Below are 27,206 nucleotides of genomic sequence, written 5' to 3'. Positions count from 1 at the left end.
TTTGTACACCTTAATTCCCTGTATTTATGGACCAACAAAGACATTCAGCTTGCACCTCTGTCTCCAGAACCACATTCTTTGGGGATAAGGGAAATTAGTGTAGTGCTATGCTCAATCTTAAATTTATCACCTGACTTTATATCGCTATCTAAACCAGGAAGTTAACGAGACCATAACTGTGACACCACCAAATTCTACCTGGTTTTCAACCTTTTTAATCTGTTTTATATCTGTCATAAGAGCTCTATAGTACTCCAAATTAAAAAGGAAGTAAATTTATTACCAACATCAAGAGAGAAAAAAATGAGAATGAAATAATTTAGTTCCATTCTAGAAAGGAGTACGCTTTTCTGGATAAAAACCTTTAGACGTCCAAGTTTCAGTATGAAGCGAGTGTTTCAAGAGTAAACATGGAAAGAAGAGTATGTGTAGTGGTTAGTATTTTCTCCTCTGTAGAAAATGTTTGATTAATGTGCTCACACAGCTAGGATGACACATAGCTATGCCGGACAGCTATTGTGGACAAATTTAGAACCTCTGTATTAAGTCAGTGTAGACCATGTGTATCAAAAATAAAAAAGCAGTTTTCTATTAGAGAGTGTGGGTAGAAAAGAAGCAGTGCTCAAATCCGAACAAGTCTAAAGGGAAGGGTTCCAGGGCATTACCCCCAAACTGCCTTTGGGCCCATCTGCTACCTCAGTTTACCTTCAATCTTGCATCAAACCAGCTATCACATGTGGCGATTTTACAGTAGTGCTCTCTTCCAGTTTGGATTATTATCATAACACAACACTCAAACATACCCTTACCAGCCTCAATTATTCCTTTCCGTTTATAATGCCTCAAGTTTTTCCAGGTTTTTATCAGAACATGCCCATCCCTGCAGTCCAGCCCCTCTCCTAGCTGGGATTTCTGCATCCTGCAGGTCCATCAATGGAGGCTTATCCCTGCACAGTTTCCAGTTCCTTGTAAATCTCTTCCCCCCAAAGTCTTCTGCCTTAGAGTTCTGGAAAATTGTCACCTGTCCTCTTCACAGGCTCTCTGCTTGGGAACTAAGGAGAGAGAGTGTCTCTCTGAACTTTTGGGGCGTGGGGGGGGGTCTCTCTCTTGAATGACTACAGGCTGCCATGCATCTAAACCAGCAGGCCTGGTTTAGATGCATGCTTCTGTCACATGACCCTTGTATTCATTCCCATCATACAGGGAGATGGGCTAAACCTGAGAAAAAGTGCAGCTGTGCCCCAGTCTTTTAATGGACCAGCTCACCCTGTGACAGGAACATAGCGCAGCTTGCTCTGACCTGTGATGTATTTAGTTGCACTTAAATATTAGTCATGTATAGATCTTTAAACACAAAAAAGAGGACAGTTAAAATTTTACATGAAATAAAAACTCAGCATCACCACTTCCATTTGAATAGTTCAGATATTAAAAATCCTACGTTGTCAAGTTCTGCCCGTAGACCATCGGAATCGTTCTTGGCTTGCTGCAAGTCCTGGTTGAGTTTCAATTCCTTGCACTGCTGGGCCACTGTCTGTAAGGCACGGAGCTGACGTAATACTTCCTAGAAATGTAGAAGATGGGGAAGGGGGAGGGAGGAGGGAGAAACACACTCCTGTTACATGTTTCTAGTCAAGTTACTATAACTATTAACCCTGGAAAACATGGGGGAGGGACAGTAAATAGTCTCTGTAAATAGTTACTAATTACACTAAAGCCCTCTCTTACAGAAGCAAAAAGAGTTTAAAAACCATTTTTAAGTAAAGCCTAAATTCTGTTATGGCCACTAATGGCCATGACTCAGTGTGGCCAATCAGAGTAGCCTACTGAATCTGTTACACCAATACAGGTGGATCAAAAAAATACTAGCAAATAATGCAATGAAGCTTATGTATCAATTCAAAAGTAGATCTCCATAACAACATTGAGCATTACAACTAAGCAACCAGACTAATCCCCAATAATCATGATCCTTTGGGGGAAAAAATTCCCTTCTTTGCTATGATTACATGTTTAACTTACTGCTGTAGAAATGTTTTTTGTGAGGAAACTGCCTTAGTTTTTTTCAATTTGACTTAACATAAGACTGAGTAGCAACAGAAGTTTGGTAGAGGGGCATTCACTCCTCCCGCCTCAGTTCTGGGGGAGCAGAACTTCACTAATGCACACCTCCGAAGATCCTTAGGAATCTAGCCGATCTCCTGCAATCTTTAGGAGATGCAAAGTAGATATCCATCCAGGTATAATTAGTTTTTGAGGCTTCTTCCCAGCCCCACGGTCCTTATGGTTGGGGCTCTACATGAATTTGAGAGGGAATTTATGTTGGGGAATAGGGCTATGAGGGGCATAGGACTTTTAGTAGAGGGAAAGCACTAGTGGCGTCTCCTGGCAACAAACCTCTCTGCCAAACTTCTCTTGGCAGCAGTTGCAGGACTCCCCTCTAACAAATCATAGCAGGTTTGTCAGATGGAGAAGGTAGTGAAGTGCTAGTGCTTCCCCTCTGCTTTCTCCTAAGCACCCTCCTATCCTCCAGCAAGACACCTGCTCCATCCCATGTCCTCAAGTACCCCCACAGCCTGTTCCCACTCTCATTGCCAGCCAGAGACCCATCCTATGAAGTCCCCCAGGGCCGGCTTTAGGCCAATTCCACCAATTCCCTCGAATCGGGCCCCGCGCCTAAGAGGGCCCCGCGCCCAGTGGCAGGGCCGCCGGGGTGGGGGCAAGAGGCCGAGAATCCCTTCCTTGGCTAGAGGCTCCTTGTTAATTTTTACTCACCCGGCAGCGCTCCGGGTCTTCGGCGGCACTTCAGCGGCAGGTCCTTCACTCGCTCTGGGTCTTCGGCAGCACTTTGGCGGCAGGTCCTTCAGTGCCACCGAAGACCCGGAGCGAGTGAAGGATCCACCGCCGAAAACTAGGAGTGCCGCCTGGTGAGTACAAGCCCCATGTGTTTTTTTACGGGTTTTTTTTTTTTCAGTCATCCCTGCCGGGGCCCCGTCAAAACTGTTCGAATTGGGCCCCGCACTTCCTAAAGCCGGCCCTGAAGTCCCCAACCCTCCAGTGATCCATTTCCCCAAATCTTTATGTCTCCCCCACTTATCCCCAGCCTCTCTGCCCTCATACCCTTTCCAAAGGCCCACTCCTACCCTGGGCTGGCCTGCCAGGAGCAGAAGAAGGCAGGTGGGGAGGGTCACACTCAGGAATAAGTGAGCCAATTACTAGCAAAATGTTCACGCTTTTTTCTGATTTTTTTATCGTCTAACTATAAATTAGAGGTGAACAAATTGGTAGCCTGCCTGCCCAGCCTACCTTGAAGAAATACGGATTCACTTCCTCTTACCAAGTTATAACCACCAGACTACTATTATCAACAGGTAGGGAACATGGCTTTAGTCTATTTAATTCGTGGTAAGCCAATAAATTGTTTCACTAACAAATGCAGATCCATCCAGCTGCCAAACTAAAAGAAAAGAAAAAAATCCAAAGAAAAGTAGCAAGGGAGAGTGTGACAAAGGAGAAAAAAATGGAAGAGGGAAGGTCAGAGTGGAGATACTTAAAATATTTTCCCACTAACTTTCCCTCAATTTGAATACGAGCTACTAAAATTTGCCCCTTAGTGGCAAAATCAGAATATCATGTTACAAAAAAGTTATTTTCCTTACACTAACTGACTTCTTTTGAGCTGTTTTGGCTACATGGATCCTGCTCTAGGTGTGCACGTGCCCCATGTGCATGAGATTGGGTTCTTTTGGGTTGACAGTGCACAGTGTAGCATCAGCAGGTATTTTAATATGCACGCACACACACACGCACCACCCTCACACACACATAACACCTGCGGGCAAGGCAGGCCCAGCCACTTCTCAGTTTCTTTGCCAATATAGAATCCCAAAACTAGTGGATTTCACAATAGTAGAGAAAGAGGACTGGTCGTGGGGTCCATGTGGGCAGAACAGCCAGAAGAACCAGAATTACTGTAAGGTAAGTCTCCCACTATCTATTAACATGGATCTCACTTTAGGTGACTAACAGTTATCTCCCTATGGAGGGGGATGTCAAGAGTCTAATTTACATAAAGACTGCAGGACTGCCCTAACAAACTGGGCATCAGATCTAGTAGTTGCAACTAGCGAGTAGTGCTGAGTAAAAGTATGCAATGAGCTCCAACTGGCTCCCTACCAAATTTCTGACATAGGAACCTTCCTCAAGCATGCCCATGTCACTTGGGGCCTAGTATAGTTTGCTTTAATATGATAGGGTTACCATTCGTCTGGATTCCCCCGGACATGTCTGGATTTTTGAGCTAAAAATAGCGTCTGGGGGGAATTTGTAAATGTCCGGACTTCCCCCACCCCATGCAAGCGTGCGCGGTTAACAGGGTAGCTGGCTGGATGGTGCCACTTACATGGGGCTCCGACAGCCAGAGAGAGCCCCTCCTCCTCCCCCCTGCAGCAGAGATCACTCCCTCCCTCCCTCCCTCTCTGCATTCGCAGATCGCCTCCGGCAGTCTGGAGCTCTGCCCCTGCTCCTCCTCCCCTGCCAGCCAGCCTGCCGGGACGAACGGCTCCGGGCGTTCCTGAGCAAGCTCACAGAGACGTTAGGCGAAGGCCAACAACAAGGGGGCCAGGGGATCGGAGAAGGGGCAGGGAGGTTTTGGATGGGGCAGTCAAGAGATGGGGGGTTGGGAGTTCGGGGGGAGCTTTCTGGGGGGAGTATGGATAAGGTTTTGGGCAGGTAGCGGGTAGGGTCCTGGGAGGGCAGTTGGGGGGCGTCTTAGGAAGGGGCAGTTAGGGGATAAGGAACAGGCAGGCTTAGGTAAGGGGTGGGGTTCTGGAGGGCAGTTAGGAGTAGGGATCCCAGGAGGGGGCAGTCAGGGGACAAGGAGCGAGGGGGGAGTTGGGAGTTCTGGGGGTGCTGTCAGGGGGCAGGAGTGGGGAGAGGAATCGGAGCAGTCAATGGGACTGAGAGCAGAGGGGTTTAGATGGGTCGGGAGTTCTGGGGGGGTTGTCAGAGGGTGGGGAGTGGTTGGATGGGGTGTGGGAGTCCCAGGGGTCTGTCTGGGGGTGGGGGTGTGGATAAGGGTTGGAGCAGTCAGGGTACAGGTAGAGGGTAGGATCCTAGGGGGCCAGTTAGGATTGGGGGGGTCTCAAGAGGGGGCAATCAGGGGACAAGAGGCAGGGAGGCTTAGGTAGGGGGTGGAGTCCTGGGGGGCAGTTAGGGGCAGGGGTCCCAGGAGGGGGCAGTCAGGGGACAAGGAGCTGGGGAGAGGGTTGTGGGTTCTGAGGGGGGCAGGAAGTGGGAGGGGTAGGGGTGGGGCTAGGGCAGGACGGGGGTGGGGCTAGGGCGGGGCTCCTCCCGTCCTCTTTTTTGCTTGCTAAGGCTATATGGTAACCCTATAATATGAGAAGGTGGATCTAATTTATTTAGTTCATAGAAGATCTTTATGCAGTCAAATATCCATTTCAAAAGTCTCTGGGTTGAAACAATGAGCCCTCTAGACCTGTCCCAAATATTACAAAAAAAGTTCTAGGCCAGTTCTGGAAAGGCTTTGTTCTATGGAGGTGGTAGAAAAGTGCCCTAAAGACACCACTCATATGAAGTTTTGCCTCTCCAGGAGTCAAATGAGATTTGGGGGGAAACACTGAGGGTCTATGCCCTGATGCAAACAAAAGCCTGAGACCACTCTGAATAAGAACCTAGGGCGAGATCAAAGAACAGTCATCTTGTCTTTGTGAAATATAGTAAAAGAGGTCCTGCCATTAACGCCTAAAGCTAGCTTATCCTTTGAGCAGAGATAACAGTCACCAAAAATCCTGTCTTGATAGAGAGGTGATAAAGGCTCTAACAGGGACAGCGGGGAGATCATTAGGTCCAGGAAGACAATACTTTGGTCCCAGGAAGGTCCTTCACTTGGGGAAGTGTAGTTGCTGTAGCCAACTACACTTGAGCACCACAATCTCCAGTGGCATGGTTCCAACGCAGGGCACAGGGCAGCCTCCATCAACATAGCTTTTAATCAGATATCCCTGTCTTTAAGAGAGCGAGGTCTGAAGTTTTTGCAGATCCTACACTTCTCTTTAATATGTACCTCTCTGAGGCACTTAAGGCAGCTTGTGTTCAGGTCACTAATAGACATAGGTTTGCTGCACCCAGCCCATGGCTTAAACCCCAGGGACCGGGCCATACCCTGTCCTTGGGGCTATGTCCCTAATGGGATTCCGCTCCTAAATGCTAACTGCTAACACTACAGTAACGATATACAAGAAAAACTCAGAGTCCAAAGTTAGAGAAACCACTATCGGACTTGTGAAAACAGGAAGCGTTCCAACAACCGTCACTGGTGGAAAGAAGGAACTGAGAGGGCATGGGACCAGCAGGGTCCAATGTACCAGCGCATAAGCACAGGGCTTGCCAAAGCCAGCCCTAGGGGGCACGCACACATCAAATATGGAATCGACATGAGCAAGCACTCAAAGAAGAAGAATCCAATCTTGCGTGCCTGAGGCACATATGCACCTAGAGTGGGATCTACATGGACAAATACTCAAGGAACAACTTGTTCACTCTGGTAACAGCAGTCTGGAGGCAACTTTAAACTTGTGAAAAAATGGGTCTTGTCTTACCTTTTCCCGTTCTTTTCTTTTCTCTTCTAAGGAGCGACGATTAATTTCAACTTCTCTTTGCCATTTTTGTAGTCTTTCCATGGTTTGCTCCATCATTTCAGTCTATAAAAAGTTTAATCATAAATCACAGTGATGCAAGGGGAATATTTATTATTTGTACTAAAATAGCAATCCCGCCCCCGCAATCAGGATTGAAACCCCACTTTAGTAGGCACTGTTAAAAACAACAACAACAACAAAAAAACACATACATACGAGGAAGTCATGGTCTCTGCCCCAAAACTGCTTACAGTCTTCCATGACCTAGTAAACACCCACACAGGTCTCCCATCCCAAACTGATGATAGATTACACTTGGCTATAGTACAAGTGTGTGCTAAGTTTCAATAAATGAGCAGCAAAAACTAAAAGAAAACTAGAAGTGTTTAGGCACAAGAGATAAATTCAATGCAACTTTCAATTTACAGTGAATCAGCACATTGATTCAACTGAAAAAAATTAGTGAACTATTTTGAACAGCAAGAACAGAAGAATTTTCATTGTTTAAAGTAGGTTAGACTGAAATTTTTAAACTGAAAATCAATATGCTAAGAATTTCCTTTTTAGAGGAAATTCTCCTATTAGAAGTGTTTCAGTTTATCTGTCATAGAGGAAATTCTCCTATTAGAAGTGTTTCAGTTTATCTGTCATTTTATTAAAATAATACATTGCTTGTAATTTTGGTGGTTTATAAAGAACTAGAGTACACTGAAACCCCATTTAATAAATTCCCAGTGTAATTTCTATTGTGAAAACAATCTGCTGATAAAAGTCTGAAAGTTGTCCAAAGCACACTACTATACATTTTCTCAGAACACAATACTACCGTCGCTCCTTTGCCTCTTACAGTTTCATTGTATTCACAGCATGTTAGGGAGACTTACAACCAATTTACCAGAAAGCTGTCCTAGCAGAATAACTGTTTTTCTCTCCACAGAACACATTTTTATTTTCTGAAATCTTTTCTTTAAGACAAGTAACTATTTTGAAAGGTAATAAAAAAGTGAACTGCTGCTAAGATTTAAATCATCTTCATGGTTGGATGCTTTTAAAATAGAAGATGAACAATTTAGTTGAATATAATTTTAAAGGGATGTGAAAAAATGCTGCTTTTGCTTTATTTCTTAGTAGTTTAACATAGTACAGTACTGTATTTGCCTTTTGCGGGGGGGGGGAGGGAAAGGGGGTGTCTCTGCTGCTGCCTAATTGTGTTCTTCTGGTTCCAAATGAGATTTGTGTGGTTGACTGATCAGTTTGTAACTCTGGTGTTCGTAACTCTGAAGTTCTACTGTAAATTATGGAGCCACCATGAGCAAGCACATACATAGTTAAGCTTTGTTGGAGAACTGTGTAATGAATTGTGTTAGTCAAATATGTACTAAGTAATGTTAGAGAAATTATTATATATAAGACTATAAGAAAATAGGAAGGAATTTTTGCTTTTTGTATGTATTTCTGCTGCTTTAGATCATCAGATTTTGCTGAAACAGTCTGTAAATCAGAAAACTGGTTTGTGTGTCTCAGATATAAAGTTCTTGACCAAGCAGAGAGCAGGGTAGAGAAGAGAGCTGTTAGCTTTCAGTAAGTCAGGTACAATCCCTCATCCTCCACCCGTCCAACAAGTAAAAACTCAAGACCACAAAAACAGATGAGTAAAAAGAATAAAAATTGCTGTAATGTAAGTACAACTGCATGGAGCCAGTGAGCGTGACAGCAAGGAATAGATGCATTGGGAACTCCATAGATATAAGTAATTTTTAGCAGAATAAGCAAAAAATGTATTAATTTGGGTTAGTTATTGTGATTTTTAATTAGGGGGTTAGAGTGGAATATATACGGATAAAGACACAAATGAAGTAGCTTGCTATACGGAGTCTATGCAAAGTTACAGAACAGAGGATTAAAAAAAATAGATGATTGACATAATAGTGGAGAAGATACAGAGGAAAAATAGCCAAGCATAGCAGAGATTTGAAAAGAGTCACCCTGTCCCCAAGAAAGATAACTTGAGCATTTCCTTTTCTTGTCTTATCTTTTTTTTGCATGTTTATGTAATTCATAGGTGATAGTAGCATTGTCTGAAAACATATATAATAAAGGCTAAAATAAATTGTTTCAGCCTAAATTGAAGTGGATTTGGTTCTCACCCAACAGGTTGACATTGGCATTTAAAATGGAACTCAAAATGCCTGTTTCACAGTATAATAAATTAATCTACTTTCCAAGTTTAGCAGAGTTACACTTTAGATGACATTAATTTTCTGCATAAAATAGTTTCTTACTTTGCCAAAGAAAACAAACAAAAAAAATCACAATATTAATAAAATTCACCACTTGTTCTCTCACCTTTTTCTTGGCTTTGAATATTCCACTGACAGACCACCCCAGACTCTTCATATATTCCATATTTAATAATATAATTTAATAATATAATATAATTCAATCAGATTTCCAACTCATTTAAAGAAGCTAGACTGTAATAAGAAAAGCTCTTAACAGTCACACCTAGAGGTTATGGTGACAGAGCTATGCCAGTAACTCAGGTGATTTATAAGTAGCATCATTGTGACATCAGAAGTAGCAACCAATCAATCTTTCCTCTGCAATTTGCTATCAGTCACTGAAGTGGAGAGGGCCTAGTCACAGGTCAAAAGTTCTCATTGTTAAATTACTTGAACATCTGTAGACAAACATGGTAATAACACTGGATTGGCTCAATGTCCCTGGCCTCAACCTACTCCCAGCCAAGACCGTCTCTCGATGGGCTCCTCACAGAGGTAGCAAAGAACAGCCCTTACTGTACCTCTCCAGAGGGAAATTCTTAACCCCCATTCACCTGATGGTATAATCTTCAGCATCCTGTAGATAGGGTGTAACATTCTTAAGTAGGCAGCAGAATCTGCATGCATCCATTAAAACCCTGACAGCAAAGGGTAGGTGACAACCATCACATCTACAGAAGACACATGTGGAGGTCCCTTTCTCCACGGCAACATAACTTCATTCATCTAAGTGTGTATGGAGGGGCACAAAGGGGATGGGAAAAGAGTTAAGCTAAAGATAAATATGAAGAATCATGGAATCCATGACTTGCATGAGCTACAATGTTCTACCAAATGCACAGGAAAATTGTGGAGCTGCAGCAATTGGCAGAGGCCAAAACATTCAGCTGGACTTCCCCAGGTTCTCAGGAATTCCTGTAGCCCCTCAGAGTTTCTCCACTAATCTCAACTCAGAGTGCCTGCAAAGTTCAGAAGCTCCACCAGAACCTGCAGTCTTCCTGGTAACAACAGAACCTGAGGAATACAGACTGGTTAACCCCTATTGTACTTCTAAGCACTACAATGTTCCCTGTTACTTAGCTCCCCCATTGTTCTCTGCATAACACCGGGGACTTTCTGCCAGCTTTCTTTCTTTGCATGGAAAAGATTTCAAAATGTCTTAAAAAAATAATCAAGAAAATCCCCAGGCAGAAACCAAACCAAACAAATCATTAAAATCTGTGAGTAAAGTTGACAGTACATGTAAGTGTTTTTTTAAATTCATAATAATGCTGCAGTTATTAAAAACAAACAAAATCAAGCATTAGAAACCAAGGTAATTCAGAGTTAAGATCAAAATAAAAGACAGCCTAACATTTGAAAGTAGGCAAGTCCCTCTGCCCCTAAAGCAGGGGTGGGCAAATTTTTTGGCCCGAGGGCCACATCGGGGTGCAAAACTGTATGGAGGGCCGGGTAGGGAAGACTGTGCCTCCCCAAACAGCCTAGCTGCTTTACGTATTTCCACAACAGAAACATATCAGCAATGATGCTTAAGCTCTGGTAGAATAAATGCTGAATGAAGCAGGAGAATCCATATTAACCACTTATTAAACAGGCCCTCACACAGTCATCTATGCACCTAACTGGATGAAGATCTAAAAGATTTCATCCTTTGCAAATTAACATGCCAAAGCACGTCTGACATTCAACATAGAGAGCATAGCAGCAGCCTTAGAAGCGGGTGGTTCAGAGAAAAATATAGGCAGGTGAATTTGCTAGTTCAGATGGAAGTCTGTGACAACTGTGAGTAGGAACACAGGATGTGTCCTAAAGACACTTTGTCTGGACATAAGATAGCATAAGTTGGGCTTTGAGCAGGGAGTTGGACTAGATGACCACCTGAGGTCCCTTCCAACCCTGATATTCTATGATTCTATGACCCAGGGCCTGAAGCTAGTCTCATTGCTTTACCCATTAAGTACATCTGGAGCAGGGCTTCTCTAGATTTGCAGGTCCTGCAAGTGAAGGACTTGCAAATAGAACATTTTCCAGGGATATTCCCCCAGACAAAATAAATATTTTAAATGCCAAACATTAAAGGGTATAGTGCCCTTGTTTGATGGGCAGTATGTAAATCCAGGGGACTTAGAAGAAGCCATCCTGGCACCAGAAAGAAATAACTATTCTGGTTAAAAAACCAAAATGCCAATGGGCAACAACTAACCATCCCTATCTATACTATGCACAAATTTGAAAAGAGCCAGTTATTTTGTTAGCACTGCTCACTGCCCATGTTCTTCTCGAAGCCAGGAGGCATGAGAAGAACTGAGTGGTGGCTGGCCTGCTCCACCCTTTTATGCACTCGGTGCAGGACATGAGGCCGCTCAAAGTGCATGAGACTCTGAACCTGGGTGAGTGGGGTACATTGCACACCGTCAGCAAACTGTGCATATGGATAACCACTCGAAGGGGAAAAAGTTACAAAGGGATAGCAGTGGTCTGTTCACTAAACCGATAATACACTGGCTTTTACAAATTGTCCTAGAGCCAGTACAAAAAGCCCTTGATCAAAACACCAGTTCAGTATGGAGACCTAATCTTGCTAACTCTTATGTGAAGGACTTAAAAACAGCACATTTTTCCAGGAAGAAAGATTAGAGGCTAGAGTCACTGAAGAGGCAGAATTGAGGTTGTTTGAGAGCTTTAATTATACATTTCCAAATTTTTAAATGTTGGGTTGTGATTTGCGTTTAACTTAACTTTGAATTTCCTGTATTTTTAATACTTGTTATTTTTAATTACTACAAATTTATTGTAAGGGACTCTCATCCTTAACTTGAGTTTACCCAAGTATTTAGCCTGCGATAGTTTAGAATCCAAGTAACTTTCCCCTTAATTTATGGTAGTTTAGGCTGAAAATGTTAAACTATATGACAGTGTCTCTTTAAGGTCACAATTGGCCACCAAGTGTCATTCTTGCTCTATGTAATATTATTGGTAGGGACTACAGTCCATTTTGGTCAATTTTACCATCATAGGATTTTAAAAACCATAAATTTCATGATTTCAGCTGTTTAAATCTGAAATGTCACAGTGTTGTAATTGTAGGGTCCTGATCCAAAAAGGTGTTGTGGGGGGGCGGGGGGGTTGCGGTGCTGCTACCCTTACCACTGTGCTGCTGCTGGTGGCGGCGCCGCCTTCAAGCTGGGAGGCCGGAGAGTGGCAGCTGCTCGCTGGGAGCCCAGCTCTGAAAGCAGAGCTACTGTCAGCAGCAGCACAGCAGTAAGGATGGCACGGTATGGTATTGTCACCCTTACTTCTGCGCTGTTGCAGGTGGGGCACTGCCTTCAGAACTGGCTGCCTGGCCAACAAGCACTGCTCTCCGGCTGCCCAGCTCTGAAGGTAGCACAGAAGTAAGGACCCTCAATTTGAGAAACACTGGTCTCCCCCATGAATCTGTATAGAATAGGGTAAAAGTACACAAAAGACCAGATTTCATGGTCCGTGATGCGTTTTTCATGGCTGTGAATTTGGTAGGGCCCTACTGGAGAAGATGTTCCAGATCTTCAGTGACTCATGCTCAAAGGCATGAGGCTGCAAGATGCTAAGTATCTGCTAAGAAGTGCTTGGACCCTTGCAGAAAATGGCAAGCTAATTAAGAACTCAAGGTTGTCCAACATAATGCATACTTTCAATTCATCATCCTCAGGATGTTCTAAGAAACATTATTCAAGTATCTTGAATCTTGTAAATATGACTGAATGTTTGACACACACTACTGCTAACAGTAATTATAAGAGCAGCCAGAAGAGGCCTGGTGCAACATGGTACAGGAACTCCTCACTTAAAGTTGTCCCAGTTAACGTTGTTTCGATGTTAAGTTGCTGATCAGTTAGGGAACATGCTCATTTAAAGTTGTGAAATGCTCCCTACTAAGGTCGTTTGGCAGCCGCCAGTTTTGTCCACTGCTTGCAGGAAGAGCAGCCCGTTGCAGATAGCTGGTGGGTGGTTGGAACCAGGGTGGACCAGCAGCCCCCCTATCAGCTCCCCCCTCCCCTAAGTTCCCTGTGCAGTAGCTGTCCCTCCCCCCACTGCCATGTGCTGCTCCTGCCCTCTGCCTTGGAGCTGCTCCCAGAGATTCCTGCTTGCTGTATTGGGGGAAGGGGAAAGAGGGGGGCTAATGTCAGGGTGTCTCCCCTTCCCCCCTGTTTCTGCAACCTGCTTACCCCATCTTCCATAGAGCAGTGGGGACACACTACGGAGGGAGCTTCTAGGCAGTAGTCTCAGGTCTCAGCAAGCTGATTTAATTAACAAGGCAGTGTACTTAAGCCTGGAGTCAGTACTTAAAGGGGAAATGCTCATTCTTCTCTCACACCCAGGGTGTGTGTCTCTGTCTCTTTCTGCCGTCCCACCTTTCCTGCTGCCTTGTAGAGTGTGAGAGTTAACTCTTGAGGGCTGGGGTGGGGAGCAGGCAAATTTTTTTTTGCTTGGGGCGGCAAAAAACCTCGAGCCAGCCCAGATACTCTCCAAAGTCAGTGTTGATCTCTCTATTCCTGATGGCAGCTGAAGGTACAGCACAACGCCTCAGACCTAAACAGAGAAACAGCACCTACTATTAGGGTTACCATACGTCCGGATTTTCCCGGACATGTCTGGCTTTTTGGGCCTCAAATCCCCGTCCGGGGGGAAATCCCCAAAAGCCGGACATGTCCGGGAAAATAGGGAGGTAGGGTTCTAAGTGGAGCTGGCCGGCGGGCGACAATTCTGTTTTGCGACACCTTTCGAGGTTTCAAAATTTGTTTTTATTCTAGATTGGAATGAAAACATAAGCCTTTCAAATGCTTTCACAAAATGAAATTGAATCAAAAACATCAGGTTTTCAATTTGGGGGCCTTCCTCCTTGCAAGAGTCCACTTTGCACCTCAGAAACCTTCCCAGAAAAAACTTTGTCTGAATCAGTACATCTCCGTGAAATATTTCAGCTTTGACAATGCAGCACATTTCAATGAAAAACATTCAGTTAAAAATGTTTCAGCAAAAATTTCCCCCCTTCCTCTCAACCAGAAGAAAAAGGTGTTTTATACTGGGAATGGCTGGACCTAGAATCCCTCTCTTTTTGCCAGAGGTCTTTTGCAAAGTTTTTGGAGGAGTCCCAAAGTCAACAACATGTATCTAGACTGATTTTCAAAACTACAACCTGATATTAGGATTCTGGATTTCAGAATTTTTGGCTGTTTTGCTTTTGTCATCAAATACTACAAAACTGTACAGATGGGAAGACATCACACAGACCAAAAACCAAAACTACTAGAAATTACATACATCTACAACAAAATGTACTAGCCTCCTATAGCCTCAATTGTATACTAGGGCTTTTTTTTAAAGCACATGCGGCTAAACTCAGCTCTGACAAGCAGTTGAGTTAATTGGACTTATGCAACCTATACGAGGGCTGAATCTGGCCGATGATGTCCAAGTTTTTACAATGCTTCCAAGTCACGCATATGACAACACGATTCTCTAGATAAGCGTGCGCACACACACTCCCCACCAATGTGGTCTCTTCTCCTCTAAAGAAGTAACAATTACCTTTTTTCACCACATCTGGGAGTCCGTCTAGCTCATACTCTGGCTCATTCTCATGTAGGGAGATGGCAATCTCATCAGCACCTGACCAAAGGAAAGAGTCATTACCTGTACAAATAACTTTAAGGAGACTCTGGAAAGATGAGTTTAGAATGCAATGATCTCAATCATTCATTTGTTAATTAAGTACATAAGATGTGTGCTTGTGCAACCACAGTAAACTATGCCAAATAAAACAAACCAGACATCATGTAAAGGTTACTTTACAGAAGAGATCTCTATTGATACTATAGTAACTGTCAGGGTGCCAGGTATCCCGATTCTTTGGAATCTGACCCTGGACACACAATGCATGGGCAACATTAATTCTGGCACTTCCTTACTTTTAAGTGCTTAACATTACTATCTTACCATTATTTTAACAATTTTTGTGTATGTAATTGAATATAGCTCGTCTCAGAAATATGGATCTCTTTTTGTACCGCTAGTGATTCTGCTTATTGGACACTCATGAATATTTCCTAGCCTAACTTACTCTAGCTAATGGCAGACAAGTTGTAGTATATTTTACACACTGTGGTGACCACTTTAAACTGTTGTCCTATTAGCTCTATACTTAGCCCCTGACAACTCTTGAAATGACTGAAGCTTGTGATCAATAAAACACCATCAGATCAGGATTAAACAAAGACTGTGAATGGCTATCCAACCACAGAAGCAGTTTCTCCTCCCTTGGTGTTCACACCTCAACTGCTAGCAGAGCACCTCACCCTCCCTGATTGAACTAACCACGTTATCTCCATACTGATTTATACCTGCCTCTGGAAATTTCCATTACTTGCATCTGAAGAAGTGAGGTTCTTACCCACGAAAGCTTATGCTCCCAATACTTCTGTTAGTCTTAAAGGTGCCACAGGACCCTCTGTTGCTTTTTACAGATTCAGACTAACACGGCTACCCCTCTGATACTTGTCTGAATCATAACACTTTAAGAGTTGCTCCTCTCTCCCTGTCTACAATCCAGAAGGACACCAAAAGCTGTTTGGAAGGACATATGTATAAACTCTAAAAGATGTCAGTTTCTCCATGGTGGATGCTGAACTATCAGCCATCTATACCCAGAATGTGAATTTTCTTTGTTGTGATGGCCAGCAACGGAAAGAACAGACACACTCCAACATTTTACACTCTCATGTCTCAAACAAAGCATTGTAAGAAGTTATACACACCACTCTAATGTTCTTTTAAAAATAGCCTTCCCTTCATCCTAAGGTCATTTTTGATTTAAAACATAGGCATTGGAAATCTATATTCATAACATATAAGGAGACTCTGAAATTTGAGGAGACAGATCTTGGGCCAAATTCTCAGCTGGTGTGAATGGCAGAGCTTCAGAAACTATACTGATTTACACCAGCTGAGGATCTGGCGCCTCATCTGAATCAAACGTAATAATGCATGTTTTGAAAACATATTGTATAAATAAATGCATTAAGGTTAGAAACAGGATCATGATTAAGGCTATGTTTTAGTCTCGGGCATTTTTAGTAAAAGTCATGGACAGGTCACGGGCAATAAACAAAAAGTCACGGCCCCATGACCTGTTCATGACTTTTACTAAAAATACTCGTGACTAAATCTTACCTACCGGGAGGGGGGACAATCCTGAAGACTGCTGGGGAGTGGGGGAGAGAGAACAGGGCGACGCTGTCGCTGGGGGGATGCCCAGGATTCCGCTGCCACTAGTCCCAGACTCTTGCTCCAGGGCAGCAGCAGGAACCATGCCTAGTGCTGCCGGAGCAACGGCCAGTGCGGCTGGCTCCTGGGCTTCCCCAGCTGATGGGGTGGTACTGGGATCAGCTGCACCAGCACTGCAAAATTCACAGAGGTCACGGAAACCGTGACTTCCTGAATGATTTGCAGCCTTATAATAACATTCTAGTATAGCATTTCCTTCTTAAACTACCCCATACTTGTCTTTTGCTCCTTTAATGGAGCACCATGTTCAGCAATTTGTTTTTCCAACATTTTTTTTCCCTTCTCTAGCTGCTTACAGGATTTCATCCACGTCTTCATTTTACTGCGAGCAAATCCATTTTGCTTCTTCCGTTGAATTGTAGACTTCAGATTGTCCAACTATAAAATAAAAAATTGTTTGTAGTTGCTAATAGGAAACTTCATTCTTCTGTATAAGCATTATACTCTCACTAATGGCATCTCACCTGTCATTAAAAGTTCAGTGCAACTAAAAAACCAGACAAAAGTTATAATATGCATTTGTATAGTAGATTCACTTAGTAATATACAATTGAATTATAGCAGCTTCTAATTCCAACAGAGAAACATTAAAGTCATGTTTATTGGAAAGCTACATGTGTGTAGATTTCCTTGATAGAGAAATAATAATCTAAATAGAATATTCAAAACAACCAAATGACAAAACCCAGCTGAAAAGCATGTGGTCCAGGCAGGTTTGTCCACCCTATGTGCATTGGAATGCCAAAATAAACGGATGGTGGATAACTGGCAGCCTTCAGGATAACGTAAATATCAAGCACAGTGCTCCATTAGCTGGGCATGGAGTGAGCACTGTAACTCAGTGCCTGCTTGCCACAATAGGGGCTCCACACTGTGCTACATGATTGCTTTTTCATGTGTTTATTTCTGAAGCGAGAACACAGAACTACAGTCCGTCATTCACCACAAATGGAAGTAGAAAAAGACTGCAGGCTAGAAAATGAAGAGGGAATTGATAAGAAGAAATTCACCTAGATGGACAGGTTTAAAAACTAAAAACGCCTATCTAAATTATTAGCAGAAATAGTGAGGTCATAAGAAGAATCACTTAATTAACAATTTAGATGGAAATTCTGCATACATCAGAACTGATATGCTCTCACAAGTTGCGTGTGACATAATGAGGTAGTAGAAGCAGTTTAAAGACAATAGGGGCACGTCTACAGTGGGAAGTTTCACAAGGTATTAATTAATGTGTTCATTAACATGATGTTACAACATGCAGTGTAGACACTGCACTGTTATGTTTAATATCACATCAGTCAGTTATGGTTAACCTTAAGGGCAGAGTAAAAGACATGTTTAAACACGGTCTAATTTTGAAGTACAGACCCTGGCAAGTAAGGTATTGTTTCCTTTGCACCAGAAGTGGAGGCATGGCGATGTTTCTCTCTGGTAGGACTACTGCTGCACTTAGCTTCCCCAAACTTTCAAATTTTTCTTACATTTTAGTTTAACATCTAGTTTTAACTGGAAATGATGATCTCAAAGGAGGAAAGCATGAGAAATTAGATAGTTTATTATTATTGAGGTTTTTTTTTCAAGACACTGGCTTCCAGTGCTGAGAGAGTCATGTGGGTTTGGGATTTCTTTTTTGTGTGGTTGTGTACATGGGGTACTTCCCCCGATTGTTTACAGAAGTGAGGTAGCACGCTAATCACCCTGCTCTGGGCATCTCTCAACTAAGTAGGGGTACTGTAGCGGGGAGTGTAGCGGGGCGGTTGCCCGCTCTAGCCCTGAAGGGGTTGGAACAACCCTGCAGAGGGCTGTGGCTGGGGAAAGCAGCAAGCCTGGGCTGATTGGGGAGGCAGCTACAGCTGGGCCACGCCCCCATCAGGCCACAGTTGGCCCTTATAAAAGGGCTGTGAGCCAAACACTCAGTCAATCTTCTTCTAGCTCTGAAGGGAGAGGGACCTAGCTGTTGGGGAAGCTATGGGTACTGGAGTGAAGCAGGGCTAGGGAAAGGCCAGAGGAGCTGGGGAGCTCCAGGCTGGCAACTCCCCAGGCTGCAGGGCCTTGTCCAAGTCCCAGATTGGTACTGAGTTGTAGGGAAAGGCAGCAGGTCCAAAGTCCCCTGCCAATGATGAGTGGCCATTACAGACTGCAGTCGGCCCTAGTGAAACAGGGCTAGATGGTGACTGGCAGTAGCCACTGAGGCAAGGTGGAGGATAGGGGGTGAGGATTCCCCTGGGTGGGAATCCCCAGAGAGTGGGTTACTGTTGTGAGCAGGACCCTGACAGGGGAGGACACCAGGGTCCGGGAGGGACACGGGGGCTAATGTCGAGCAGGATGGTGACCATCAGAGGGTGCTCTGGCTAGAAATGAGCTAAGTCCCTGGATGACCAGAAGGAGACGCCGCAGGGGTGAGTCCCACACCGTTTGAAGGGGGAAAAGGTATAACTAGAGAGGATAATCAGAGACTTCTTAGAGAGGAAGAACCGTCCAGGGGTTAAGGGTGACAGCCTAGGACTCTGGGCACCAACATTCAGTTATGTTTCAATTAGGACAAGTTATTGTTGGCTGTTTCTAGAAATACTAGTTTACTGAATTCCATTTTTTCTGTACAGTGGAATGGTATTATAGTATCAATTTAACAGTAACTTTGTAGTACTTTAGGGTAGTCAAGTAAAACTCTTTCCATGACAGTTCTAAATACATGGTTGAGCTGGTTCAGAACAAATAAGAACTGACCACAGTCTTTATCAGAATCAGATAAAGATTCCTTTCAGACCTTCACTACGGATAGGACTCCATTACTCAAAAGTTCTTAGGTTTCCTCTTCCTTTAATAGATCCTGGCACCCCACTCCGAAACCTAATTTAGAATGTATGATCTCCAGGACAGAGAACCTGTCTACTGTGACTATGTTCTAATGCATGGAGTAAATTCACAACAATATTAAATGCATAGAAATTCGTTTGTGGAACATGTATAAGCTTTGGATAGTTGTCTGCTGGGTACTGGAATTCAAATCTAGTGCAAAACAGACTGATGTGCAACCACCTCTTTGTATCCCTCTTAACTCTTTTGGTTTCTTGATCTACTAGGACATTTGCATTAGAAGAAATACCAGGAACTCTACGATCTACTATTCTCTTCCATAGGATTTATTAGATAAGTCTCACTACATCTGTTAGCCTTGCTAATACAAGAACTTCTCTCTTAAAATATATTCAGAACAACCCAAATAGATTTATGTTGACAGAAAACTGTCATTTTTACCAACAAAATCTGAAAAATTCAGCAGCTCCTCAGCCCTTGTGAAAATATAGCTGGGTCTGGACTGCAAAGTTCATACCCAAATGTCCTAAAAGCTCAGATGTGCTCAGATTTGGGGTTTTGGTTTGGGCACATCTGTATTGGAAAGCAATGTAACAAGTTCTCTAAACTCTACTTACATTTTTACCTGTTTACCATTATTGTTGGGGGAAACAGTACAGCAGAGAAAATTATCTGACAGTACAGGAAACAGATGCTAACTTACTAGCAAAGGATCAGAGAAGTCTGGAAGATCTGGAACTAATATGCCAACCAATGCACACACCACTATTAACACAGTACACATGCCTAGAACCACCACAGGCCAGTCAGCTATCAGGGCTGCATAACTATAAGGAAAGGAAAAAAAAATATTTTAGCAAGGAAAGAGGAATTTGAAAACAAAAGAAGACAAGAACAGAATTATTTCACACCTCTCTCCTTACTGAATAAGACCCATCTAAAGCCTGGGTCTATTTTTTTATTACACCTAAATGGAGGCTTCAGACCTTTGCCGGGTATCTATGTGAGATCCAGTTTAATCTCATTTTCTTTTTTTTTTTTAAATCGAAGTGAGAAACAGACCAAAAAAAGATTGTCAATCTCCAGCAATTCCCTCTCCTCTTGAAACTTCATTTGGGTTCTTGTTAAAAAAAAAGTCTCTCTCACCAGTCCATTGGTATTAATTTAAGATTGTTATAAAAATATAGATTTCAGTTTAGCATTTTTGTGTGTGCTGCTGCTGCCTCTAAGATGATTATTTCTGACTTTTTCAAAAATAGATTTCTTTGGTTCACAGGTCAGGTAATGATAATTGCTACTTTTACTCAATCTATTCTGGCAACTATGGATAAAGCACAATTAACATCATTTTAAGTCAAATTGCTTCATAAGACCAAGTACGCATTATTGATTTTTATACTACTTCCTCAACTTTATAGTTCTGGTTTGGTCAGAATGGTTTTCCCTGATCCGTACTACACAAGAAAATAAGTGATTTGCATAAGCCAGAAGAACCATTTGCTTTGTAACTTAAATCTACAATTTAAAAAAAAGTTATTCCGAGCCTATTATGATAGTCCACAGAATTTGCTGCAAGTTCAAGGATGAAAATAAACTGCAATACCCACACACATACTTAGATTTCAGTATATATCATAGCTTGCTAATAAATTCTTAGAGCAAAGAACCTTTCACATACATAATTAAATATTTATCTCAATAAGAGGTTCTTCTTACATTGACAAAAAGTGTGCAATAAAAAAAAAGCAAAAAAATGAAATCCAGAAGTACGAAGTTCACTATAATTAGTCTTACATCAGTCATTGAAATCAAGGTCCTGGAGTTCCAAGGACAGCTTTACAGAAAGGTTATGCTGTCTAATCTTCAGAACAGAGGGGACAAAGTCCGGTGAGGTTTGTGATGCATTTTGAAAAAACATTTGAGTATGAATCATAGCATATTGATAGTAGTTGTACACATGTAAATATTAAATCAGGACAATTTATATTCTACTTCCTCCTCAATCTCCATGCAGACTAAAATAAAGGTTAGTTTATATTACAGCTCTCTCTACACCTACTTTCACTACCCCGAGAGACTGTCGTTGTTTTGAAAAATCAGATCAGCACAACATCTGTATGTTCTTACCTGGACCCAGTTACCCTCTGTCCAGAGATTTTCTGTCCTATTGCTAAAACAACATCGAATTCCCCTTTTTATCCCAAGGCAACAGGACAGCCACTCCGGCAGCAGTTTACCATTTCTCTATAATAAAACCAACAATGCTGTTACTGACTGCCCTGGGAGTCCTCTGCAGTGTGCCTCAACCTGAAAAATCTTCACTTCAGCAATGAGAAAGGGGTATGTTCTACAGGGTTCAGCACAGACTTGGGAAGATTCAAGTGCTAGTGTGGCTTTGCTTCAGTTTCTCCATAGATAAATGTGGAATAATTTTTACCAATCTCACACAGGGATTCTCAAGCTTAATTAGGGAAAGTTTCTAAATCTGTTTGAAGTGCAATTTATTATTAAATAAAAGTTTAAGGGAGAGGGAGTAGATGACTTAATAACATTTTTCTATTTACAGGATTCAATATTTCTATATACACCAGATTCTACATTGACTAGTTAAATGTTTGTCGAGAGCTCTGAAGACTTGAAAGTTATTTTTCACCAGTATGTTGCTACTGCAAGAATGATTCCTTTACCCTGTTGTGTGTGTGATTCCATCCTCTGCTGAGCAGCTTGCGCTCATCTCAGTTGAGCAGAACTCTTCACTCAAGAACACTAAAGAAAGTTGTGGCCTACATGACCTGTTTAAAGACTTTAATAAACCTTATATAGGAAACATTACCAGGTCTTTACTCTTGTAAATTGTCCTATTTTTTTGTGTCACTGTAGTGGGAAGATCTGATGACCAGCAAGCCTAGTGGATGGCTCTTGGCCTTATGGTTTCTGCTGGCCTAGTCATCCCAGAGGGGGCCTCAGTTGTGGTCTCAATCACCCCCTTGTACTCTGATTGGTCCCCCAGAGTCCAGTCAATACAGAGGAGCAGGAGAAAGGGTGCTAAGTAGGGGACCCGGACCCACCTACTTCACCGGGTCCCGAACCAGGGCCCTAGAGGTTATCCAAGTATCCAGCCCAGTTACTGAACTACCCCAAATTATGTGTTCTCTGAGGTCACTTCCTAACATCTGGAGTTCCTTAGTTTGGGGCATAATCATAGGCTAGGCAGACTTTCCTCAGTCTCTTAGTGTCCTGTTCCGTTAGTTAATCTCTCTTAGAGCTTTCAACTCCCAAAGAAAGGGATGAATCCAAGTCCCTGCTGCTAGAGTAGCCTTCACAGAGCTGTTGCTACTCTTGACACAGCTCTCAGCATCAGCCTGGCTTCCTGGTGTCACATGCACTCGTTTCTCCCTTCTCCTAGCAGTAATGTCCTTTAAAAACTGCTCCTGGACTGAGAACATGCTATGCAAGTTCAACTTGTTAAGGGGCGGGGCCTCGCTAGCCCAGTATTGCTCCAGTGTCGGTCCCATCACAGTCATACACTGGATATTTGTATCAGCAACAATCACTGCAGCCAGAATAGCAAAAGCGTCCATTTGAACTATGTGACAACAACATTTGTTTCTACATAATTTGCAATCCTTGTTGGTTTTCAACACTCTGATGCACTTTGTTAATTAGCCTATGTGCTTTTTGGTACCTTGAGCATATAAACAATTTCACAGCTCACTGAAAATGCAAAAAAAAAAAAAAAAAAAATGGCATGAGTATGTGTATCAAATAGATTCACAATAATTTTAAGTTGCCTCTGACAAATCTGGAAATATCTTTCCCTTTCCAGACAGCGCACATTTTTGAGATACAGTAATTAATTCTCTTTTCTCAACTTCAAATTTTCAGATTTTGTCTGTCTGAGCTTCATTTGGCACCACTAATGACACTGGTGTAAAGCAAGAAATCTCTTCAAGTGATTTGTCCACAAACAACTGAGATCCTGAGTTGTTATTCAAAAGGAAAAGCTGGTCTCTCCACTTCTTATTTTGTAGCCATTGTGTGGGAGGTGGGAGCTTTAAAATTAAATTGTAGTTCTTCCCCTAAAAGGCAAGCCGTGGATTTGACCTGAATTTTAAAAAATGTGGGTGCATTGACCTGAAGATGAAAGTGACTGGCCTCAGACCTCTGCCCCCAATTCAGAAAAGCAATTAAGCATCTGCTTAAATCCACCCCTATTCAAGAAAGAACTCAAATTTAAAAACGGCACGCTTTAAGTTAAATATGTGTTTAAGAGCTTTCCTGAATCAAGGCCTCAGTTTCCTGCCTTATACTAGCTGACTAAACCCACCAATACATTGGTGCAACTGGCTGAGAAGAGTCAGAGGACTGGGCCAGACTGGTAAGCAAGTCATTTCTTCGGCCATTCAGTAGTCCGAATCAAGTGGAAGTTCCCACTAGCCACAAAATTCATTGCTGCCTGAAATTTATTTTATGCCAAAACATCTGCTGCATTCAGTCTAGTCTGTAGTACGTTAACATTTCCTACACTGCTTTGTGGTATGGTGCTCCTCTTTCCTAATCTACCCAATCCATATATTTGTGATTCTTTACTTGCCTCGCTGCACTTCTAATGAGCTGGGAAATCACTTGCATATAAAACAATGCTTAGGAGTTCTCCATTGTGAATCTGTATCTCTGTGTATAAGAAGAAAAACCGGGTTCATAACAATCTGGTTGTACACAAAAAGATATATACAACTTTTCAAAATGTCTTGTTGGTGTATATTTAAGAGATTTTCATTGTTTCACGTACAGTGGAAATGTATTTGATTGGATTTATATGCAGTATATTCACTGAACAGATCTATTATTTACTGAGGGCAATTCCTGCACCTGGATTATTCCTTTAACATGTGTTCATTTGAAATGGTATCTAATATTTCAGGTGCATGAACATTTTGGGTAGGCCATTCTCCTTTCTACCATTAACCATGCTGTATTTTTGTTTAAGAGTAGGAAAGATTATTGCAATGCCCTCTCCTAAGCTTTTAAAATCAAGCTGTTTTATAATTATTGGTGTTGGACCAGAGAGTTTCTGGTGGTACACTCAGGAGCAGGACTGTGGTCAGCTGTGCGCACGTGCACACACACACACACACACACACACAAAATTTGTAAAGAAAATAAAATTAAAAAAGAATCAGAAGACAACACGGGATATTTGTCCAAAATTAGTATTATTCTTTCTATCTGCTTTTAGAAGGAAACCTAGTCATATGCACAACAGCTAATTTTACAATACACTAACACCTTTGTATGAGACATGGTTTTCTTAACACATGAGAGAACATGCACAAGATTTGTAAGTGCTTATACGGTACCTTACCTTTTTGGTAATTTGAATGGTCTAGCTGGTCTGAAAAGAAAAAAAAAGAATCATCGAACATAAACAAAATGCACTAATACTTATGCACTAATATTTTTTTCCTGTGCAGTTCCGGGGAAGAAAATATTTTAAATTGGCATATTCTATCCCGGCATTATCCAGAAAACTGGAACCCCCAAAGGTACCCAAATAAAACCTGTTTCAACTGCAAATGTTGTTGTTGCTTCTTTACTAGAAATCTAGCTCTACCAAAGTTATTCTGAATAGCAAGAGAGAACAGGCACAAATGTATTGGTTGCGAATACTTTCTCTTCTTCAAATGGATCTTAGTTCATGGAGTAATAATCTTCAGTATACACTTCATATTTTAAAAAATTGTAATTAAGATGACCAAAAAGCAGTCTCTGGGGGAAAACCATAAATCCACTTAAAGATTCAGTATCTATGGATATGACAAACAGACGTTCCGAAGATGCAACTAAAACCACAGTTTCAGGTAAAGCATGAACTTGGTTTACTTTCAATAGTCATCTTTAATACTGTTTCTATATTCCGTAGATAGAAGACACTAACTAAGAGACCATTTTTCACCAAAAAAAGTCACTTTATAGTACTAAATTCTCAGTTCTCTAAAAGAGTACAGATTTGCTAATTCCCACACCACTGCATTAATGGCTCAAAATTTATGAGGGCTTCTGAGATTGTTCCAGGAGCAACTGAAAAAAAAATCAGTTTGTCTAAAAATAAGATACATTGTCCCTGCAAAAGATACTGAGTGAAATCCTGGCTCTGGGGAATTAACTGTACCATTATAAGCATCTTTGTACAGGTATAGCTGTGTCCACACTAGGGTGTTGTACTGCTTTAACGACATATGTTACTAAACCAATATAGTTATGGTGACAAAAACAAAGAAACAAAAACCACCCGTGTATAAAAAGTTAGGACTGCCCCTAAAAAGTTAGGACTCATTTAGACAAAGCAGAAAGCACAATCTTATGTAGAATAACTTAACATACCACTTCACAGATATGCTGACCAACATAGCTGTGATAAGAAAGGAATAATCAAAAATATGTTTTTCAAGCAATACTCTAATTCAAAGCATAAAATAAGCTACACGTTAGCATACCTATTACTGGGCATCATCAATGACACACTCCTTACATCAGCTGTGAAGATGAAAGAACAGATAAAGCTAGACAAACTAAACCTAGTTTCTAATCCATCTTTTAAGCATCATGGCTAAGTGCATGTGGTCGGTGTCAAATGATACAGAGAATAACTACAACTCTTAACTACTTAATTCCTGATAAATAGATAAAGATAAAGATAAAGATAAATTAAAATGACATAGCATTTTAAATGTAACTGTACTTTAGAAATACAAAGGAATCACAAGAAAACAAACATTTTCATTTTATAACCAAAACAGGATGAAAAGTCCTTAAAAAAACAAAAACAAAACTAAACCTTGTAGACAGATATGTTTCACTGTAGGTTGTCCTCAGCTTTTAGAATATTAAATAAAGCATTTATTTTCCTACTGTTGTGCTACAGAAACTGATATTTTGATTAAACCCAAACTGACGACTTCAAGAAGTTGAACACATATTTGTAAATAATCATGGAACTCATCACTATTGATGGAGCAGGTGCTCGTAATTCCCAGAATTTATAGGGAAAATGGAAAGTCTCATTGCATTTAGTGATGAACAAACTGGGAAACTTGAGGTAATGGAGGATTTGAAAAATCCATCTGCCACTGGAGAGTAAGCAGCTTTTCCTGACGCATAGAAGAACCTATGCCAACTTCTGCAGAATTTTATTGACTTAATTAAACAAAGAGTTTCTATCCCTTGCTGTTGCGAAGATTAAATGCATTTCACATTTGGAAGGTTAACAACGCAGTGCTGTCTTGCTGGGTTGGAGAGAGAGAGAGAGAAGACTGTAATACCCCTCTCTGCTGCTGTTGGTCCTGCTCCTCAGAGTTCTCCTATGATTTAACAGAGTGAAAACAGACTTGATAGTAGTTAGTTTTTACTGCTGCAATTCTGAAAACTGTGGGCAACCATCAAACTGACATCCCATCAATTGTACTACTGCTTGAGAAAGCTATGAGTAGCAGTGGAAACAGACATCAGAGCTATTAACTGGGATATAAATGGGGGGAATATAGATTAGCAAACATTGCTCTGTCTTAGCAGCCAGGAAGCTGGAGGGAAGTGGTAGAATGGCAGAATGCCCAGTGCCCAGCTACAACAGCCAGGAAGCTGAGGAGGCATTGTGGAGCCCCTTACCTATGCAGAAGATAGGAGGCTTTGGGATGGGAAGGAGAAGAGAGAGAATGCTCCTTCCCTCCAACCGCCAAAGGGGGCTGGTAACTGGCACATTTGAAACCTTCCTTTTAGCTGGAGGGTAATATGAAAGATGGAATCTCTTAAGTGGGATCTAGGAATCCCTAAGTGGGATCTAGTAGGAATCTCATCACCCTTCCCCATTTCTAGGAGTAGAGGGACTGGACTTCTCACTATGGTTCTACCTCTGGACAGTGGGGCCTTCCCATCTTTCACAATGGACTCTGGAAAGTAGATTAAGTTCTCTGGCAAAGAGGTGGCTGCAAAAAATTACTACAAATAACTGAACCACCACATTATTTGGCACATGTGGCAGCATGTTACCCAGAGAGATCGGTCTGGTACTGGAACGGTATGAGCTGTTGCAAGCAGTTTTGTGATGTGTTGGCAGGGTTATGTA

The 27,206-nt window shown here is 42.0% G+C and overlaps 1 protein-coding gene across 1 annotated transcript in view; it reads right to left on the bottom strand.

The window, feature by feature from the left end:
• Nucleotides 1-6,641: 6,641 nt before the first annotated feature.
• LOC128833802 (protein dispatched homolog 1-like) overlaps nt 6,642-27,206 on the bottom strand; it is a 37,679-nt gene continuing 17,114 nt past the window's right edge. The window contains exons 2-6 of the mRNA XM_054021953.1: nt 24,450-24,479; nt 19,788-19,911; nt 16,561-16,642; nt 14,510-14,590; nt 6,642-6,722 (exon numbers count right to left, since the gene is read on the bottom strand). Coding sequence (XP_053877928.1) covers nt 6,718-6,722; nt 14,510-14,590; nt 16,561-16,642; nt 19,788-19,911; nt 24,450-24,479 — 322 coding nt within the window. The 3' untranslated portion in view covers nt 6,642-6,717. The remainder of the gene's footprint in view (nt 6,723-14,509; nt 14,591-16,560; nt 16,643-19,787; nt 19,912-24,449; nt 24,480-27,206) is intronic.

The sequence above is a fragment of the Malaclemys terrapin genome, chromosome 3 (genome assembly GCF_027887155.1).
Source record: "Malaclemys terrapin pileata isolate rMalTer1 chromosome 3, rMalTer1.hap1, whole genome shotgun sequence".
NCBI classification, from domain to species: Eukaryota; Metazoa; Chordata; order Testudines; family Emydidae; genus Malaclemys; species Malaclemys terrapin.
This window is presented reverse-complemented; position numbering and strand designations above follow the sequence as displayed.